We start from the raw sequence: 22,392 nt of genomic DNA, 5'->3' as shown, positions 1-22,392 counted from the left end.
GTGCTTCACTTATTTTGTCACGGCAAGCATCTGTTTTAGTGACACGTGATTTTTGTTTTCCAGGAATAAGATCTGTGGCCTTACAGTTGTCGCATTTTTCCAACTCCAAATTATTCCCCTTTAATTGCATATTGAATCCCTGAATATTCGGTGGTGATACGGATTGGTTATTGATGGTGGTTGAATGCAATTCAAAGTCTTGCTAAGGTGTATCAATTAACGGCTTGAAATTCATGTCTATCTTAAAGGTAGAATCATCTCCACAATTAATGTCTCGCATTGGTTACGTTTGCAATTGAAACTCGCAGATAATGCTATTTTGTACGTTACAATCCAGATCAGTAGTGAAAGGTTGGCTAGCTCTATGACCGTTGGTTTCGCTCCGACCAACATCCTGTTCCTTTTCCTTGAGTGTCGTCGGCGGCTGATCCGAGTTGACATTCACCTCGGCATCCATAGGTGAGGGTGGAGTGGTAGATTCAGATTTTTTCCTCGAAGTGTAATAGCCCAGCACTATCACTCCCATCTTTCTTGCTGGGACGAAAGCTGGAGCTCGTAATCCTAAACCAAACTGTCAATCCTCTAGTTTTAGAGTTCCCTCACTGTCAATCCATGTTTCACAGTCCTTGTCGTCGTGGGTTAGCCGACCACACCAATAGCATAAATTTGGTAGTCACTCATACTTGAAGCTTATCCAAATTTGTTTCCCATTCTCTAGAGTAATGAGTCTACCTCGGCATAAAAGTTGGATCCCTATAACTAGTGGATGCACAGAATGGTGACATGTGTCACTTTAAACAATGCATAAAAGAATGATACATCTCAAGTGCCACATGGTAGACAACTATTGGTACATACCAATCTTCTCAAAGGCACGTGGTAGACAATTATTGGTACATGTCAATCTTCTTTCTATATTGTCACCAATAAATAACAAAGAAACTTTTTTTTTTTTTTTGAGAAACAATAATAAAGAAACTTAAATGTGCACTATAAATTCCATCATTTTAATAAATATCCACTATAAGGTCCTTTAATTACTCCATAAAATTTTCCAATTTTGTTGCCCACAAATTTAATGCTTAGTAACCTAAAAGACATTTTCTGAAAAAGGAAAATTTAATAACCATAATAATGTCACACGGTAATCATATTAATTTTTTTTTTTCCTTTGGTCATACATTTCCTAATAATTAAAAATATTTTCAAAAAGAAGAGGATGAGTCAGTACACTAATAATATACGTACATTTTCTCAACAAAAAAAAAAAAAAAAAAGAGTACATTAATTGGAGAGCCTTAAATAGCTTAAAATAAACCACTAATTGAGAAAGTTCAAGGGTCTTTCTTTTTTTCTTTTCTTTTTTTATTAAAAAGGAAGCTTCCAGCTACATTCCATTGATATTCACACAATTTTTTAAAATCCCAAATATATTCACGTCCTAAAATGGTCACTATTAGTATTAGGCTATTAGCTTTGCAAAATAAATTTTTTTTTTTTTTTTTTTTGGGTTAAAGTTTAAGGGACCGTCGGGTATAAAAGTTGGATTGGGACCTTTTTTTTATTTTTTTATTTTTTTAAGTCGGCAATAAAAGGTTGTCCCTTATTTATTTATATATTTTTTCTCAGAGTAAAGGATCTACAAATATTAGTATATGTAGAATTGTTGCCGTCTAGTCATACTAAAAAATAAGGCCAAAATACAAATTCTTAGGTACAAAATCTATGGATCAAACTCTTGTATTATAAATTAACTTTAAAAACCAATAATACTACAATTAAAAGCAATTAGCAACATTAACTGAATATAGAATGGTCGGGTATAAAGGTTCTAATGGGACTTCTTTAAAATAAAAAATAAAAAAAGTCGGCTATAAAAGGTAGGGTTTTAATTTTGCTATTGCTCTCTCCTAGGTCTAACCTTTATGCATGTATATAAATATAAATTGGTTCAACGCAAAACTTGGAATTAAAAACCTGAAACTGAGAGTTGTGCTCCGGCCTCTCTCATGGCGACAAAAACCAAAATCCTGAGCTATTTATTCATCGTCTTTTTGTGTTGATTGGGCTTTACAACGTCAATTGGGGCAAATTTGTGTGTGATTTACGGAATGGTGTAATAGTGGTATTATTGTCTGCAGCGATCTCGACAAGTCTTCACTGGTACTATCACTTCGAGGGGTTGATTCAGACGAAGGAAAAATCATGCCTGAATTCGTTGATGAGGGATGTGACTGGTGTGACCGTGATCATCAGCTTAATTGCAACTGGTATTGTGCTACACAATATTGAAGGTTCTTGTGAGAGGTTGTATTCTTATATTGTTTTATTTTATCAAAATTTATTATTATTATCATTATTGTTGTTGTTTTTTTTGTTTTATGGTTATTATTAATGAGAAACAATTAAACAAAAGGTTTTGACCTTATATCGAGAAGGAAAAAATAAAAAATAAAAAAGAAGAAGAAGAAACAACTTGAAAGGAAACTTCTTAGTTCATGCAGTTTATGAATTTCACAAAAAAGGGCAAAACTTGTTAATCTTTGTTTTTGTGCTGGGTCTCAAAATGTTTTGTTTTGAAATTTTAGGTGTTTTTTAAGATAAACACCTGCGTATAAAAAATTCTTCAGCCTCAATTATCGAATTAAAAATAATAATAAGAGTGTTGGCAATCCTTTAATAATTTTAGGGTTTGCTTGGAAATAACTTTTCTAGCTTTTTGCAAGGTGGGAAAAGGTGAAGTTTTAAAAAACTGACGATATTGGGATGTTTGTACTTTCTAGGCAGAAAATAAGTTCTTTTGTTTGGATGAAACCAAAAAATAAGATGCTAAAATATTTAATTTTATATTTTCTTGTTTTGGTATGATGACATTTTTTTTTCAATAGGTTTCCTGTTTCCCAAAGGTTCAAACTTGTAGATTTGGTGGGAAAGCTTTACACTCATAGGAATGTGCTACAGAAAGACTCGATTAACCTTGAACACAAATTTGATCAGTTGAGAAGTCTCAACAAAGGTTAGTGGATTCAATCTTGATTCACACGCTTTTTGAAGTCTTCATTCCTATATTAGAAGGTATTGTTAATATCTAAGGGCATTAGTTTGGAAACTATATTTAGAAATATTTTATAGGAAAATGATAAAATAATTAATTTTTGTTGACAACTTTATATATTTCTCATAAACGTGATATCAATAGTTTCTTAATATGATTTATTAACAATTACCCAAAGAGCACTTGTTAACATGATTCAATATCTAAAGCCACTAGGGGTCTACTATAGCTTTTCATTTTAACATATACATTTAGTTTATGGGTCATGTTAATAGGTGACCTTTAGGACAATTGTTAATAAACCATATTAGAAAAGTTTTGACATCACTTTTTTTAGAAATATAAAAATCTGTCAATAGAATTAATTACTTTATCTAAGGAATGTGCTAGAGCAAGACTTGAACAACCTTCAACACAAATTTGATAAGATGCAAAATCTCAACAATGGTTAGTGGATTCAATCTAGATTCACATGCTTTTTGAAGTCTTCATTCCTAGATTAAAAAAGTGAACTAAAGGTATTGCTAATATCTAAAGCCACTAGGGGTCTACTGGTAGCTTTTCATTTTAACATATATTTGGTTTATTTAGCATATAAAGAGCTTCCTTTATTTTGGTAGTCTTTTATATTATTGAACTTTTGTAGCACATGAAGAGCTTCCTCCAGAAAGAATGCTAGTTACTGAAAGGACTCAAGAGAGAATGCTAGTTCCTAAAAGGACTCAAGACAAAATGCTAGTTGCTGAAAGGACTCAAGAAAGAATGCTAGCTCCTAAAAGGAAGAAGAATGGAGGACTGTCAAAATGGGAGAGAAGGCTGAACCAAATATTGAAGTTGATAAAGCAAAGTCAGTGTTGGCTACTAAGACATTAAAATTTGATCCAAAAAAAAAAAAACTTAAATTTCTAGAGTATAAGGATATCTCAAGAAGATTTTTTATTTTGAATTTTTATATTTTTTTGGAACTTGAATTTCTAGAGTACAGTCTTGGCCAACCAATGATCGCAATAAAATCAGGGAAAAAAAAAGGGTACAAAATCAAGACATTGAATGTTGTCGCAAATGCTTCATTGCCGACCAAGGAGTTCGAAATTCTAATGACCAGAATCGGGTACATGTTTCATGAAAGTTACATTTCGATGTTGAAGAGCCCCTGCTCAATGTTATGTTATACTACAAGAAAACTGAACTATTGCGGCGGGCCTATTGCGGCGGGTATGAAAACCGCCGCTATAGGTCGCCTATTGCGGCGCTTTTATGGCCCGCCGCTATACATGAGATCTATTGCGGCGTTTTCTATACCCGCCGCAATAGCTCTAGTATTTTGCGGCGCACTATAGCGGCGGGCCAATGACCCGCCGCAATAGACCTGCTTTAGCGGCACTAAGCTTAGATATAGCGGCGGGTCAATGACCCGCTGCAATATGTACTCCTTTTTGCGGCGGGTTGGACCGCCGCAATAGACCTTTAAATTTCCATTTATTTTTTTCGCCTTCCCACTTAAAGATCAAATAGTAAATTACACCCGATTGGCATGAAAATTGGCATGCATGTTAAGAACATATAGAAAATGTGATCCAACGGTTAGATTTTCAAAATTTAAATTCAACAATAAGTTATTGGTTGGTGTAACATTTTTTAGAGTTACATCAAGTATAACTTGAACCCAACGCTATATTTCTTAATTCGATGTGAATTTTGACAAATCTGCCGTTAGATTACATTATCTTCATATATTTTTCATGCATACAAAATTTCAAGGTGATAAAAAATTAATAGTCATGTCATCAATCAATTGTTTAAATTCAAGTTTTTGTAATTTAAAATAACACATAAAAGATGAGTTTAAAGATCAAATGGTAAATTACACCCAATTGGCATGAAAATTGGCAACCATGTTAAGAACATATAGAAAATGTGATCCAACGGTTGGATTTTCAAAATTTGAATCCAACAATAAGTTATTAGTTGGTGTAACATTTTTTAGAGTTACATTAAGTGTAACTTGAACCCAATGCTATATTTCTTAATTCGATGTGAATTTTGACAAATTTACCGTTAAATTACATTATCTTCATATATTTTTTTATGCATACAAAATTTCAAGGTGATCAAAGATTAATAGTCATGTCATCAATTAATTGTTTAAATTCAAGTTTTTGTAATTTAAAATAACGCATAAATATATGAGTTTAAAGATCAAATAGTAAATTACACCCGATTGGCATAAAAATTGGTATGCATGTTAAGAACAAATATAAAATGTAATCCAACGGTTGGATTTTCAAAATATGAATTCAACAATAAGTTATTGGTTGGTGTAATGTTTTTTAGAATTACATCAAGTGTAACTTGAACCCAACCCTATATTTCTTAATGCATTGTGAATTTTGATAAATCTACCATTAGATTACATTATCTTTATATATTTTTCATGCATACAAAATTTCAAGGTGATCAAAGATTAATAGTCATATCATCAATCAATTATTTAAATTCAAGTTTTTGTAATTTAAAATAACGCATAAAAGATGAGTTTAAAGATCAAATGATAAATTACACTCGATTGGCATGAAAATTGGCGTGAATGTTAAGAACAAATAAAAAATGTGATCCAACGGTTGAATTTTGAAAATAGGAATTCAACAATAAGTTATTGGTTGGTGTAATATTTTTTAGAGTTACATCAAGTGTAACTTGAACCTAACGCTATATTTCTTAATTCGATGTGAATTTTGACAAATTTACCGTTAGATTACATTATCTTCATATATTTTTCATGCATACAAAATTTCAAGGTGATCGAAGATTAATAGTCATATCATCGATCAATTGTTTAAATTCAAGTTTTTGTAATTTAAAATAACACATAAAAGATGAGTTCAAAGATCAAATGGTAAATTACACCTGATTGACATGAAAATTGGCATGCATGTTAAGGAAAAATTGAAAATGCGATTCGACGGTTGGATTTTTAAAATATGAATTAAACAATAAGTTATTGGTTGGTATAACAGTTTTTTAGAGTTACAACAAGTGTAACTTGAATCCAACGCTATATTTCTTAATCCGATGTGAATTTTGGACAAATCTACCGTTAGATTACATTATCTTCATATATTTTTCATGCATAAAAAATTTCAAGGTGATAAAAGATTAATAGTCATATCATCAATCAATTGTTTAAATTCAAGTTTTTGTAATTTAAAATAACGCATAAAAGATGAGTTTAAAAATCAAATGGTAAATTACACCCGATTGATATGAAAATTGGCATGCATGTTAAGAGCAAATAGAAAATGTGATCCAACGGTTGAATTTTCAAAATATGAATTCAACAATAAGTTATTGGTTCGTGTGACATTTTTTAGAGTTACATCATGTGTAACTTGAACCCAACCTTATATTTCTTAATTTGATGTGAATTTTGACAAATCTACCGTTAGATTACATTATCTTCAAATATTTTTCACGCTTACAAAATTTCAAAGTGATCAAAGATTAATAATCATGTCATCAATCAATTGTTTAAGTTCAAGTTTTCGTAATTTAAAATAACGCATAAAAGATGAGTTTAAAAATCAAAGGGTAAATTACATCCGATTGGCAAGAAAATTGACATGCATGTTAAAAACATATAGAAAATATGATCCAACGGTTGGATTTTCAAATTATTAATTCAAAAATAAGTTATTGGTTGGTGTGACATTTTTTAGAGTTACATCGAGTGTAACTTAAACCCAACCCTATATTTCTTAATTCGATGTGAATTTTGACAAATCTACCGTTAGATTACATTATCTTCATATATTTTTCTAGCATAAAAAATTTCAAAGTGATCAAAGATTAATAGTCATGTCATCAATCAATTGTTTAAATTCAAGTTTTTGTAATTTTAAATAACGCATAAAAGATGAGTTTAAAGATCAAATGGTAAATTACACCCGATTGACATGAAAATTGGCATGCATGTTAAGAGCAAATAGAAAATGTGATCCAACGGTTGGATTTTCAAAATATGAATTCAACAATAAGTTATTGGTTCGTATGACATTTTTTAGAGTTACATTAAGTGTAACTTGAACCCAACCTTATATTTCTTAATTTGATGTGAATTTTGACAAATCTACCGTTAGATTACATTATCTTCATATGTTTTTCATGCTTAAAAAATTTCAAGATGATTAAAGATTAATAGTCATATCATCAATCAATTGTTTAAATTCAAGTTTTCGTAGTTTAAAATAACGCATAAGAGATGAGTTTAAAGATCAAAGGGTAAATTACATCCGATTGGCAAGAAAATTGACATGCATGTTAAAAACATATAGAAAATGTGATCCAACGGTTGGATTTTCAAAATATGAATTTAACAATAAGTTATTGGTTGGTGTGACATTTTTTAGAGTTACATCAAGTATAACTTGAACCCAATTCTATATTTCTTAATTTAATGTTAATTTTGACAAATCTACTGTTAGATTACATTATCTTCATATATTTTTAATGCTTTAAAAATTTCAAGGTGATCAAAGATTTCTTTTATCTTCAATGTGAATTTTTTGTTTGTATCTTCTTCTCCTATAATTCTAATTTGATAAAAATATTAATTTAACAACAATCCAAACTCTTCATCTAATCATTGTTTTATTTAAATTATATTATCACGTGTAATTATATGTCGTAACATTAATATTTTCTATCTTTCTAACAAGTTCAACTTAAACTTAAACTCAAATTCATCATTATCATTAATATTTAAATAAAATTAATATTTTATTTTAATATTAAAACCGAAATCTCTGAAACTTCCACATTTTCCACATTATCATTTTAATTTTTTAAACTAAATAGTGTGAGAGTTTTAATAAGAGTTTCTCTATCTTTTTTCCTTAATCTTAAAGTTTTTTTTTATTTAATTTTTTTTTACGTGAGTCTTTCTTCTTTTTTTTTTTTTTTTAATAACCTAAAGTGAGTCCTTAAAAAAAAATAATAATAATAATTCTAACGTGTGGTCTTTTTAAAAAGTAAGTAGTGATAGAGTCATAACAGGAGTCTCTCTTTCTTTTTTCCTTCATCCTAAAGTGTGTTTTTTTTTAAAAAAAAAATTTTTATGTGAGTCTTTCTTTTTTCTTTTTCTTTGTATTGAAACCTAAAGTGAGTCCTTCTTTTTTATATATATATATATAAAATTCTAATGTGAGGTCTAATTAAAAAAAATTATAGTTATCTCTTCAAAAAAAATTTTATAATTATTTTTTTAGTCCTAATTCTAAAGTAGGTCAAAAATTTCAGTTTTATATCATATATAGATAACAATAATTGTATATAAAAAGAAGATAAAAATAATGAACAACTAAAACATTAGTTGCCTTAGTGGTTAACACTCATGTCATGCATATTTTCCATGTTCCCGTCCATGGTTCTAACCTCCATGACAGCCATTTTTTTTCCCATTTTTAAAGTTACTATTATCAAAACTACGTCGTTTTGGTTTTATTTAAAACTAAACATAAAAAAAACCCTACTCATCTCTTTCTCATTCAGCCGCCCTCCTCATTCCCATCCCCTCTCTCGCTCTTCACTCATCTCTTTCAAATCGAATAGAACCAATCAGTCTCACTTAGCAAGAATCGAGATTCGAAACCGTGAATTCTCCAACCTCTGAGCCTTTGAAATTCTTCACCAAAGTCTCGCCGTTTTTGTTTCTCAAACCGGGCGAATCTCTCACCTGGAAACTCAATTTCTCGAGGGAAACTGAAAACGAATTGGCATTTTCCGACGCGGTTTGTTTTGAATCGGAGACTGATCGGTCTTGGTCTTGCCTGGAGGCTTTGTTCTTGAAAGAGAATTTCTTCTTCGGAATGAGCACGGAGTTGAGATTCTCAAGGGTTTGTTTGAGATCGGAGATGGTTTTGAGAGAGGAGCGGACTTCGTAGGAGGGCAAGAAGTAGGAGGACTCGGCGACGAGCTTTTCGAGGTCGGAAATGGAGGCGGAGATGCTGTCGAGCTGAGATCTGAGTTGAGCGGGATCGGTGAGTCGGGACTGGGCGAGTTGGGAGTCGATGGAGCGCTTGGAGTCGGAGAAGCGGGAGAGGAAAGAGGCGGTGGTGGTGGCGGTGGCAGTGGAGGAGGAGGACGAGTCGGATTGGCTCTGGCTCGCTTCAGTTTTGTTCAGGTACGTTTCTTTCCCTCTTTTTTTTTTTTGCTTGATGATATCATCTGAGTTTCAAATTTAGGGTTTTTACGATCAAACGGTTTGAGTTGTTTGTGAAGATTTATATATCGTTTTACCCTTCCAGCTCTAACGGCTTCATCGAACCAGCATCAAAAAGGACTTTAGCCTTTAATCTCCATCAATTCTGGGGTAGCAACGGTGCAATCAGTTTATGCACACCCCTAGTTATTTCTATGGCCCATACCCTTTTTTTTTTTTATCATTCATGTTTGGAAGGATTATTGAGTCATATCCAATTTAATTTATCAGGTCTGCCTAATTAAAAGGTCAATTTGAAGCTATAGCACACCATCTAATTCTGAATAATTTGCGCACCGACAAGCATTGTGATAAAGTTACGTCTTATTTTTGATCGATGAAACGTCATAGATTACGACTACTTATACAATATTTTTTTATAGGAATTGCTTTTACAAATTACTTGCAAGGTTTATGCAAAATAACCAACGAACAACTTGTTTAACTTAGCTCCACCTCTTGGCCTTTCTTGCTATTAATCTAAACAGACCTGACTCCACTTTTTGCAATCCTACATATATATACCACTAACTCACTCACTCTTCTTGATTTTTTACTAGAATATTATATGATTACGTGAATTACACACATAAGACAAGTACACATTTGGGCTCACATGTACTCAAGAAGTCTTTGTAAATCTATGCTGTGAAGCCCACAGAACAGTACTAGTCCAAAATTGTGCTACCTACCCATGTATATCATTCAGTCAAGTAATCCATACAACTAGGGTCAAGATAGCAATTAACTTTATCCAGTGCTTGAATTCATATACAAGCTTACATGGACATGCTACGTCATGATGTCCCTCTCTTACGTGGTACATGACCCCTTCCACACCCCCACAAAAGTTTAGACAAGTTCAAACATTCATAGCACCACGAAACCGGCCATTTTATACCATGTCTATAATATATCACCAAGAAGTAGCCAAATTTTACTATATTATCTATTTAATTATTCCTCTCTACTCCATTGACTTTGCTCCCCTTAAATATTTCATGTCCGCTCTAAATACACTTCTTGAGAACTAAATCAACATGGAACTTAGTCCTGTTAATTCGTTGTTTAGAAATTGGGTTATCAGGAGTAAGGTAGTTGCATGTTTTATGATCCACCACAGTTAATTCGTTGGACATTTGGAACTTAGTTTCGTTATGTTTGATGTGGACAATTTAACTGGAACAAAACTGTCTTTGGTTTGAGGATGTGGAAAGTACAGGGACTCAATTGTTGCCTATGTTTATTGGTTCTTTGTTTGATTGGTCTCGTGCATAGGGCTTCACTAATAGCATCTCCATTATGGAATTCATAGAGTCCCTCTTATCTCCGTATATAATTTTGTTCTTTTATAATTCTTTTCAACCACTAGTCTCTTTGCAATAAAATATATCTTTAAAAAAAAAAAAAAAAAAGTAGTTGCAAAGGTGCGGTGGATTGGCATCGATCTTAGTTTCAAATCCTACATATCAAAAGATGAATAGTTAGACTATTGTTTCTCTCCAGCTTTCTTGAATTATTTTGAAATATTTCTTGGTTTAACATGACTTTCATTTAAGACATTGAGTATTGTTATAACATATACACTTCCTGCAGTTCCCAGTTTGCACTGCGATCATACTTGTATATTCTATTCCATGAATTAGTTGGCCGACCAGCTTCCTGGTTGTTTTGCAACAAAAGAGTATGATTTCTCTATACCCTTGGATTGCTATTCTCTTTTATTTATCAAGAAACTATCTGGGTCTGTTTTATTTATCAAAAAATTATCTGGGTCCGTTTTGATTTAGTCAAACATCTATTAGTTGTTTCAATTTTCACTTTACCTGGGTTTTGGGTTTTGTTTAATATTATATCCTTTTAATGTAAATAGATTATTCAGGGGGGTTTCTTTACTAAGATATGATCAGTTGATGATTGTTGATTTTTTTTTTTCCCCTTATCATTTTCTGTTTTGGGTTTTATTTTTGTTTTAAATTTATGGGGCTGTTTATTAACATTGTGTGGCTAAATTTCAGGTTTATATTCTGCACCAAATGCCTTTAGTTTATCTAAAGAACAAGCATGCATCAATCATTTGGTGCAATTTTAACTTCATGAACCGGGGGAGGCTCTGGTGTTCTTGGAAGATATTGTTTTTTGGTTATGAAAATGCCTTTTATTTTTTTTTTGGTTCTTGTAATTTTTTTACTTTTGGTTCTTTTTTGGTCTGCTTTGTTCTGATTTATTTATTGTTTGACTTAATGTTAGGGTTTGAAATGGAGGCGAACAACAAAACGAAGGACGACGGCTCTGCAGAGTCACCGACTTCGGTGCTTGAAGACGAGGTTTGCTTTGTTTTTTTTGTTTGGTGCAGCTCCACCAAAAATAAGCCCTCAGGTCTCATTTGTTGCGAGTTATGATCCTGGGCATTGGATTTGGTAAGATGTTTTTGTTCCAAAATGTGGATGAGATTTTAAATTTTGTAACTCAATTTAATTTATATGATTATTTATATGCTAATTTCCTTTTTTAGCTTTTACCGAAAGCGAGGCTTTATCTAGTTCAATTGCGTTTTTGGATAACTTTGACATTGAATTAATTAATTGCCTTTTTTTTTTTTTTTTTTAATTTTTTTATGAATTGTTGGAGAATTTAATAGTTACTCAGTTGGTACTTAAGTGGGGATGCAATCATTGTAAACTATTCTGGCTCAAAAATAGTAAAGTTTGGCAGGTTGAGATTAACTATTAGTTTAATTTTGTTATTGGGGTTTCAAATTATTCTGAGAATCTGAACTCCTTATTGATGGTTTGTTTATTTAGATCAATTTTCGATATTTAAATTATTCTAAAAAAAAAAGAATGATAGTAAAATAGTAAAACAATAATAAAACAGATTTGTGAAATTTGATGAGAAGGTGATGGAATTGCAGTGATTTGTATTGGTAGAAAGTTGTTCTCATGGAGAGCTTTCTTGGTGGGTTTGTATTGCCTTTGTTGCTCCTAACAGGTATGCTTTTGCAATTATCCCTGGAAAGTTTTTATTTATTTGTAATATTATTTATAGTTGCTTATTTGTGATAGGAAGATTATTTGTAGTGAGTGAACTTGATTTCACCAACAGTACTTTGCTATTGAATTGAACTAGGTGTTGGAATTGAATTGCAATCAGAAACTATAATTGGTTTGAGCTATAACTACTAAAGTAAAGTGTTTTCTTTGGCAATTTGAATGGACCCAATGTTGAATTAAATATATACCGTGTTTGTATTGCTTGTAAGTTGCCGTTGTGTCTTACAATTTATGAAATTTCTATATGGGGTTAGTTTGAATTGTTGGCTCATAGTCTTAGGGAGAGGAACAATGCCATATTCTCTTAGCAGTAGGTGCTACAGGCAGAAAGCTTGCACTCACAAACATTCATTATGCAGCAATTTGTAAATTACTTTATTAGCTTCATCAGCGAGTTAAACACAATAGAATGTTACAAACAAACTTTTATTCAATGTTTTATTTTTCTTAAATTGAAAATAGAAAACAGTAAATCTTCTCTAAAAAAAGAACCACTCTGTAACTTTGATTTGTCTCCATGACTGGACATAAAGTTGATTTGGTAGGCTATGATTACGTTTCTAGAATAACTTAAGCTGTTGTGCTTGTTCTGGACCCTATGATGTGCCTTATTGCTGTAATATTAGTTGTGGTTATATGGTCAACTTAATTTTGAAGGAGATTTCCTTCTCATTTTGACCTTTCAGTAGTGCCCTTTATTTATTTATTTTTAAAAAATTAGTTATTAATTGAAGTTAATTTTTTTTTTTATAAGTATTAATTGAAGTTAATGAAAAGCATTATGTTGATATTTCTATCCTTTCTTAAATTTCCTTCACCATCTGTAATTAATGGGTCTCAAGGAAAAGTCAAAGTCCTCTAAAGTTAAAATCTTTGCTATTGGCCACTCTATCATAACTTTTCTGATGGTTTTTAAATGATGAATCTATAGGTCTACTTGTTTCTTTTGTAACTTGGATCAGCCAAATGCCATAGTTCGTTCTAGAGTCGGAAATCCCAAAGGTATTGACACAAAACCCAATCTTTATCTTCTTTTTACAAGAATGCTTGATTTTTTTTTTTTTTTTTATATAAAATTTTTATTAACCACTTTATTGGCATACACTTTCACAACTCAAAAAATTGTGTAAAAAAAAAACTATACTGGTTTTATAGTGAGAAAAAGTGATAAGAATAATTGCATGCACTTTTTTTTTCGTGTGTTTGAATCTCTTCCCAATTGGGATATCATGCAAATAAGCCAAGACTCTAGAGAGCTTGCGGCTTCTAGGAGCAGTGATTGGATTAGATTTTTCTGGGTAAGCAGGTGTTTTAACACCTTGAGTTTCCAAGTTATTATTTTTAGTATTTGGTTTGCCTAGGGTAGCACGTATCATAAAATATTTCTATGTGAATATAATGTTAGTGTGGAGACATTTGTGGTAATGTTTTAGTGGATTAGAAATGTGGTTTTAGGACCCAGGAGAAAAAAAAAAAAAAGCACCTATAGCGGCGGGCAAAAACCGCCGCTAAAAGGTGCATATGGTATGTTGTGCATGAAGCCTTATAGCGGCGCTTATTGACCGCCGCTATAGGTGACAAGCTATAGCGGCGGGCCTAACCCGCCGCTAAAAGGCCACTTGACCCGAATGGCAACCTCATATGGCGGCGGCCCGCCGCTAAAAGGCCACTTGACCCGAATGGCAACCTCATATGGCGGCGGTTTTTAGCCCGCCGCAATAGACCAAAAGCGCCGCTAAATGACAGATCTATTGCAGCGCTTTTTGCGACCGCCGCAATTGACCTATAGCGGCACTGCAACACTGGCGGGACGGCCCGCCGCAATAGCACCCGCCGCTATAGGTCAAATGTACCTTTAGCGGCGCTTTTTTGGGCTTTAGCGGCGCTTCTGACCCGCCGCAATAGCCCAGTTTTCTTGTAGTTACATACACAAGCTACCTATGTCATGAAGAAAGAAATTAAAGATGGAAGGAAACTATCAACCAATTGTTAGTCTCCCAAAACAAAATCCCAACATTTAATAAGCAGTTTGTATTAGCTGAACCTTAGACCCAAGAGAAATTCTCCTTTATTTGGTCATACAGATTTTTTTTTTTTTTTTTTTACTTTAAATTTATCTTCTCCCCCACTACTTTTGTGGGTTGGCCGAGGCACTCAAGTGAAAATCAAGGAAGGTATCAAGCAGAACAGACAAAGTAGCTAATATCTGATATAAGAATTATAGATGTCCTTCATCATCATTAGCGACAATGATATCTCCCAGTGCTAGATTTCCATTATAGATAAGCTCAACTACCACTTCGTTTCCTCCCAGAGCTTCAAATCTTTAGGTTTCCAATTATATTTCTAGTAAATGGCCTACTTGGTGCATCCACTTCGTTTATCCATTCAATCTGATTCATAAGTACATGGCCAATGAAGACATGCCCCACCAACCACACTTTCAATTGCCAAAACACTCAGCTACAGGAAGTTTATGCTTATAGTGGAATTCCACTAACAAATATAGACACCACAAATTCTTCTTTACGTAATGTTAAAAAGGACGCAACAAGTTCTCGCTAACTGGTGCACTTCTGGTTGCTCCAATCAAATCACAGAAAATGATAGAAGCAGCAAAACCATTTTTCCTTTGCTTCTAACTGAAAAAACACAGATGCAACATCACTAGGGTGATGTGGGTCGACATTCTTGACTGATAAGAATATGTTGGCGCATACTTATTGGGTTTGCATGTTGAACTTGCTAGTTGGTGAAATAAGCGATCATGTGAAAGAAGAAAATTTTAGTCCAACCCTCCATCACATACAGAGACAGGCACAGCCATTATTCTGAACTCGAAAAAATTCCCATTGTTTTTGTTTCCCATAAATAAATAAATAAAAAGTTGATTTTTGTTATTGATTTTCACTTCCAAATTGTTAATGATATTTAGTGATCATCATTTGTCCATCATGACAAAAAAGAGTGAAGGTAGAGAGAGTAGGATATTGTGGACATAAATAATTTTTTTTTTTTTTGTCGGTACATTTAGCTAAAGAGAGTTTTTTTTTTTTTTTTTTTTTTTTTTTTTTGAGAAACCTAAAGAAAGAGAAAGAGTTAGCTTAGACTATTGTGGGCATAAATAATGTGTTTTTATTTACTTTGATATATATGCTATTTGAGTAGCTTTTACATTATGTATGGAATTCAGAGTTTAGATTCTCTACCCATTTATTTTGATTTCATTGAGCTAAGTTATTATATTTTAAATGCTAATTTAATTTATATATCTTTATTTTGGCATTTGTGAACAATGACAAATGGAATGGTTACTTAATGATATTATATGCTACATGATGTTTTGGAGTTTAATTCTTGCTAAGGCAATTCCAAAACTTTTTTTACATGGTGAATGAAATGATGAAATTTATTAAGTACGAATAGTTTTGAATTGTTTTGTGTATAAATACTTGAACGGGTTTTATACGTTTATGTATGAACAAGTTTATGACATAAACAAGTTTACAAAATATGTGGAACTTATTTCATTCACCATGTATGAACATGATTTTTTTATGTATGATGTATGGTTGTTGTATGGATAATTGGACTTTTTCTTTCATGAATACTTGATAGATGGACAATTGGACATTTAACAAGTTGCTAGCTAAATAATTAGAGTTTAAGCTTGTCCATGTAATTGGAGAGCTTGCTAAATAAATAGAAGTTTTTATTTGCTTGAAGTTTTGATCAGGTTGAGGTATGGATATTGGGCTTGAAAGAACAAATCATTTAAAAATATATATTTTTTAAATCTTCAAACCAATTAAACTGACCTCATAAAACTGCACCACTGTAGGTTGAAAAACTTACCCTTGGTGGTGTGTATCGGTTTTGGTTATGAGGAAACTGATACTTATCAATTCGGTTACAAATTTGGAAAAAAAACCAACTTAACCGAACCACACACACCCCTTGTCATAGACTTTAGTATTGTAATAAATAGATACCTTTAACTTCATGTTTCATTAATTTATTACATAAAATTTGATATTGTAACAGTAAGACCTCCTTAACTTTTTAACTTTTTTTCTCCAATTTATTACATAAAAAACGTAATAAACTTATATTGTTCCACTACACCCTACTATGAATCTATACGTCAAAACACACCTACACACCTATAGGCTACTATTCTAATATTTAATTGGCATCTGCACTAAGCCTAAATAAATCCTATATCCTACTATATATCCTTTTATTGTCAAATGATACAAATGAGATTGAGGCAGGGAAGCTAACCTCAAAGGTAGGGGTGGGCATGGCACCTATTGCAGGTGTGCTTGTAGCACTAAATGAAAGCATGGTTGTAACACTAAAGGCAGGGGTGCTGCTTGCAACAGATGCAAACTGACTTGTTGTACCAAAAGTTGTGGAGGAACGAAATATGCTACTTCCAATTCCAAATGTGATTATTAAATTGTGCTTCTAAAGGGTCTTGTTTGAGCAAGAGTGGACCCAAAGCGTCCAAGAGAAGTCTTCTAACCAAAGACAGATGAGAGGTATCAGTTCAAAAATACTAAAATAAGTCCTATATCCTCCATCAACATTGATACAAATGATCCATGATGACCAGTGAGCAGATGACAAGAATGATGAGAATTTCAGCACAATGTCAAGAAAGGGAGAAACAAGAAAATTCTTCTAATGCCTAACTTTTGTGTAATGCACTCTTGAGGGAACATCATACACGGGATTTTGAGCCTTTTTATATACTTCTTTCATAACTTGAATCTAGCCTACATTACAATATTTTCTCTTGGATTAAAAAGGAAAATGCTTGGGGTTATCAAGCCCCACTGGCAAGTAATCTCTATGACACCGTTTCTTAAATTGTCAAATGACATGAAAGAATTCTCTAACTGAGGGCACTCCCTTTTGTTTGTTTCCAACAAATGTGATTCCCAAATTTGGGGCACTCCTCTTTGTTTCTTTCCCAACAAAAAAAGTCCTTCCCAAACTTGTAGCACTCTAAAAAAAAAAATACATGACTCTCAAACATCTCTACATTTCATTTCTTTGGTTGTCTTTGAAGACCTAATCCAAAAATGTTCAAAAGAAGATGCAACTTTGATTACATGTATTTAACGGCTTTGATCCTTTTTAGTCAAAAAGATTGACTAGACTCTTAAATAGTATGATATGCTAAAATAGTTGTTAAAAGGACTATCTCATGATCATTTGGAAAAGAAAAAAGAATTCTCAAAAAACACCACTATCAAAACAAAAAGAAAATCAATTTCTTTCAAAAAAAAAAAAAATTCATGGACATGTCCATTTTGAAAATACCATGCAAGGTTTGGCTAGAAGTCATGATCATCTTTTAGGTGGACTAGATGTCTTCCCTACAGACTTGAACTATATCTGACCTGGTCTTCTTGAAGAAAGGTGCATAGGAAACCTGTTAAAAAGCTCGGTAAACAATAGGCATCAAATCAAAAAAATGACCAAAGTTGTTTGTAAATAGCTTTAAACTAGGGGCATGACCCATTTGCTCTTTTATTTGATTTAAGCATGCCTAAATTATCAGTAATGGCCCATTAGTTTTCATATGCAAGCTTTTCATCTATTTTTCTATGCAGGCATGTTTATACCAGGGGCATTGGTCCAAATTAACTGGTTTCTAACAAGCTTGAAAAGGGAAATTTTTCATCTCTGCAGTAATTAAGTAAGGATTTCTCATTCATTTCAACATTCAATAGAAACTTCAAGTCCAGATCACTAAATCAGCTAAGAAGTCTCACATCTCACATGTATTGATGACTAAGAAGTCTCCTACATCACACAAGGATCGACTAAGGAGTCTCTTGCATTCATTGAAGTTGACTATAAGTCACTCACATTCTACATCACCTCGATTGACTAAGAAGTCTCACATTGATCGACTAGAAGTCTCTCTCATTTCCAATCCTTGGACTCTAACAGAGTATTGTCCAGTATCTTAGACTCTAAGGCTTGACACCTATAGGGGGTAAAGTCCCAAGATCATACAATGGGCCTTAGGCCCCATATAAAATTCGACCACGTCTGAGGAGAAGGTGTGGGTACCAAAAAGGCTCCCGGCCCAATTCTTATGAGCCCAAAATTGTTTAAAAGGCGGTCCGAGGAGAAATGTCTCCTCGGACGTACCAAATGTGGCTCGAACATGCACTCTGCTAGCTATAAGGATTCATTCCAGCGAGTATTAGTAACAGGGATGAGTCCCCTAAGCCCGTAAGAGGGAGGAAAGTGTAGGATACCAAAAGAGAGGCTACAGCTGCCACATTAAATGCATGGCAGCTACTTTTCCGACCGCATTAATGTGGAGATGACTTGTGAAAAGTATTACCTTGGCTACCACAACTGACAGAAAGATGGGGGAGATGTCCGATAGAACGGGCACTTAAGTGAAGGTCCAGATGATCAACAAGTGTAAGGTCCTGATGACTTCAAGGGGGCTATATAAGAGGGGGGAGCCCCCATGAAGAAAGGGACCGAAAAAAGGAGAAACTTAGAACAGAAGAAGAGGGTGAGAACCATAGCCTTTGAGCAGGGACAGAGATACATCCCTTACGTCTCCTTGGACCGTATATCTAATGGACATGAAGAAGATTTTCTTATTTTCAATTGTTGTATAGCCCAATATTAATTAGTATGCACTTCGTTAGGGCCTAGTTCTGTAACCCACTCTCTATAAATTCATTGTTTCGGGCTCCTTGGGCCAGAACCTCATACCTGTTGGGCCTGGACTCTGAATTGCGACCCTACAATTGGTGTCATCTGTGGGGAGAACTTGTGCCTCAGCAAGTGAGACCGTTAGAGATGGAAGGATCAGTTCCACGCCAAACGGGACATGCAGACTCCCAACGGCAGGACAACTTCTTGAACCCCGAACGGGAGAGAGATCAAGACAAGTGACGAGAAGGTAGTGTAAATACCTCCCACACGAGCAGAAGTCGCTCAAAAGGGAAAGGTCACGCATCCCAAAAGCGAAACGATCATAGGGCTCTACAGCAAGAAATTGATGACTTGAAGAAAAAGTTACGCCGAGCGCAGCGAAGGCGTCCTTCCCCCAGTCCGGACACTAGCGATGAAGAGGACAATGAGTACAGGCGGAGATCGAGAACCCCGCCAAGTGAAACCTTCTCCTATGAGGAAGAGCAACCTCACAAACGCGACCACAAAAGCCCATCTTACCAGGGCCTAGCAAATGACGCCATGAGTAAGGCCCTGGACCACATCTCCCAGTCACCCTTCACGCGTAGGATAGAGGGGGCTGAGCTTCATCGGTGGTTCCACCAACCGCTTTTGCTATATATAATGGTCGGACGAACCCAGTAGAGCACGTAAGCCAATTTAACAAGAGGATGGCCATCCATTCCAGGGACGAGGCGTTGATGTGCAAGGTGTTTCCGTCTAGTTTAGGACCCATGGCAATGAGATGGTTCGATGGCCTCAAGCCAAACTCCATGAACTCTTTTAAGCAGCTGACACAGGTTTTCGGTTCTCGCTTCATAACTAGCAGTAGGGTCCCTCGGCCCCTAGACTCCCTCATGTCCTTGTCTATGTAAGAAGGAGAGACCCTAAAGACCTACTCAGACAGATATTGGGAAATGTATAATGAGATAGAGGGAAATTACGATGACGTCGCCATTAGCACATTCAAGAGGGGCCTGCCGACAGAGCATGGTTTAAGAAAGTCCCTGACTGGGAAACCGATCACCAGCATGCGCCAACTCATGGACAGAATCGACAAGTACAAGAAACTTGAAGAAGACCAACAGACGGGAAAGGGCAAAGCAAAGATTGTCCCTCAGGAGAGGGACTTCAGGTCGGACCACTTTAATAACAGTAACCGGCCAAGAAGGGATTACTCGGAGTAGTCTGGATCCACAGGGGCACAAGCAGTCCATGCTGTGTTTCGAGAACCATTACATAAGATCCTAGAGAAAGTGAAGAACGAAACGTTCTTTCAATGGCCAAGCAAGATGGCAGGTAACCCCGCGAAACGTAACCAGAATCTGTATTGCGAGTATCACCAAGAGCCGGGCCACACCACCGATGACTGCAGGAATCTAAAAAACCACTTGGACTAGTTGGTCTGAGAGGGAAAGTTGAGACACCTCTTGCATCATTCTGTTGGATGGCAGGAGCAGTCGAATGTCGAAACAAGGCAAAGCACATTGAGACCACCCATTGGCACGATAAACATCATTCTTGCCATACCAGAAAGAACCGGCTCCCAGCCTTTCAGAGTGATGTCGGTGGGCCGACTCCCCGCTAAAGCTGACGACCGGGAGTTCAAGAGGGCTAGAGGGATGGCCACGCCCCTAATCGGATTCTTAGATGAGGATAAACTGGGAACCCTCCAGCCCCACGACAATGCTCTAGTCGTCACGCTCAGGATTAGGGGATATGACGTGAAGAGGGTGCTAGTCGATCAGGGCAGCGCCGTGGAAGTAATATACCCCGACTTGTACAAAGGGCTGAAATTGAAACCAGAGGACCTGACAGCATACGACTCCCCTTTAGTGAGTTTCGAGGGAAAAACCGTCACTCCGAAAGGCCTGATTAGGCTGCCTATACAAACAGGCTCGGACGTAGTGGAGGTGGACTTCATAGTGGTAGACGCTTACTTACCCTACATCGCCATTGTAGCCAGACCATGGCTTCACGCCCTAGGGGCTGTGCCATCAACCTTACACCAAAAGGTAAAGTATCCGTCGGAGGGTCGAGTGAAAGAAATAATAGGGGACCAAGCCATGGCTCGGCAATGCATGGTATCCGCCATCTCGCAACAACCGAGTACTAAGCCCTCCGCCTCAACCGAGAATGGCTTATAGCAATTAACAACCCCGGCCCTGGCCTCCTGTAATGAGGGACCTGCCGAGGGAGCGAGTTGTGAGGATTTGAAGAAAGTTCTTGTCGGCTCCGACCCAGAAAGATTTTTTCAGGTCGGCTTAGAACTGCCGCCCCAAGAGAAGGAAACACTAATTTACTTTCTCAGACAGAATGTGGACATGTTTGCATGGGACGCCTACGAGGCTCCGAGGGTCGATCTAGATTTCATTTGCCACCACCTTAATGTTAACCCAGCCTTAACACCTAAGAAGCAACCTCTTCGGCGACCGTCAAGAGAGCATGCAGATGCGATGAGAGAGGAGGTTATGAAATTGAAGAAAGCAAGGCCTATCAAGGAGGTATTTTACCCCGAGTGGCTGGCCAACACAGTCGTGGTGAAGAAGAAGAGTGGTAAATGGCGGGTCTGCGTGGACTTCACAAACCTGAATAAGGCCTGCCCGAAGGATCCTTTCCCTATGCCTCGATAGACCGATTGGTGGATTCGACCGTGGGACACCCTCGAATGAGTTTTTTGGACGCCTTCCAAGGTTACTATCAGATACCCCTAGCTGCCGAGGACCAAGAAAAAACGGCTTTCGTCACCCCCGTTGGAAACTACCACTACAAGGTAATGCCCTTTGGCTTGAAGAATGTCGAGTTGACCTACCAGAGGATGATGACCAGGATGTTTGAACTACAGATGGGTAAGAGCATCGAAGTATATATAGACGACATGGTGGTGAAGAGCAAGTTAGTGTCCAACCACGTCAGAGACCTCGGCGATGTCTTTGGAATTCTGAGAAAGTACAGGCTGCGCCTGAACGTGACCAAGTGTTCATTCGGAGTGGGGTCTGGGAAATTCTTAGGTTACATGGTGACCCATAGAGGTATTGAAGTCAGCCTCGACCAAATTAAAGCTATCCATAGCCTGTAGCCTCCTCGGAACCCCAAAGAGGTCCAAAAACTCACTGGCATGATTGCCGCCTTAAACTGTTTTATCTCCCGCTCGGCGGATAGGTGCAGGCCTTTCTTCCTCTTATTAAACAAGTGGAAAGGCTTCGAGTAGACTGAAGAATGCGCCTTAGCCTTCTAGCAGCTTAAGGAATACCTGTCTCGGCCACCAATCATGTCCAGTTCTGAAGCCAACGAGGTACTATTCGCCTATA

At 35.6% G+C, this 22,392-nt stretch overlaps 1 protein-coding gene and 1 pseudogene across 1 annotated transcript; one reads left to right on the top strand and one right to left on the bottom strand.

The window, feature by feature from the left end:
• The first annotated feature begins 1,940 nt into the window (after window positions 1-1,940).
• Window positions 1,941-3,951, top strand: LOC126726297 (uncharacterized). Its single transcript, XM_050431529.1, has 3 exons — window positions 1,941-2,307; window positions 2,889-3,016; window positions 3,702-3,951. The coding sequence occupies exons 1-3, from the start codon at window positions 2,222-2,224 to the stop codon at window positions 3,926-3,928; spliced, it is 441 nt and encodes a 146-aa protein (XP_050287486.1). The 5' UTR covers window positions 1,941-2,221; the 3' UTR covers window positions 3,929-3,951.
• Window positions 3,952-8,636: 4,685 nt separating this feature from the next.
• Window positions 8,637-20,569, bottom strand: LOC126728334 (tubulin-folding cofactor C-like; annotated as a pseudogene).
• Window positions 20,570-22,392: the final 1,823 nt, after the last annotated feature.

This window comes from Quercus robur, chromosome 5 (assembly GCF_932294415.1).
Source record: "Quercus robur chromosome 5, dhQueRobu3.1, whole genome shotgun sequence".
Taxonomy (NCBI): domain Eukaryota; kingdom Viridiplantae; phylum Streptophyta; class Magnoliopsida; order Fagales; family Fagaceae; genus Quercus; species Quercus robur.
This window is presented reverse-complemented; position numbering and strand designations above follow the sequence as displayed.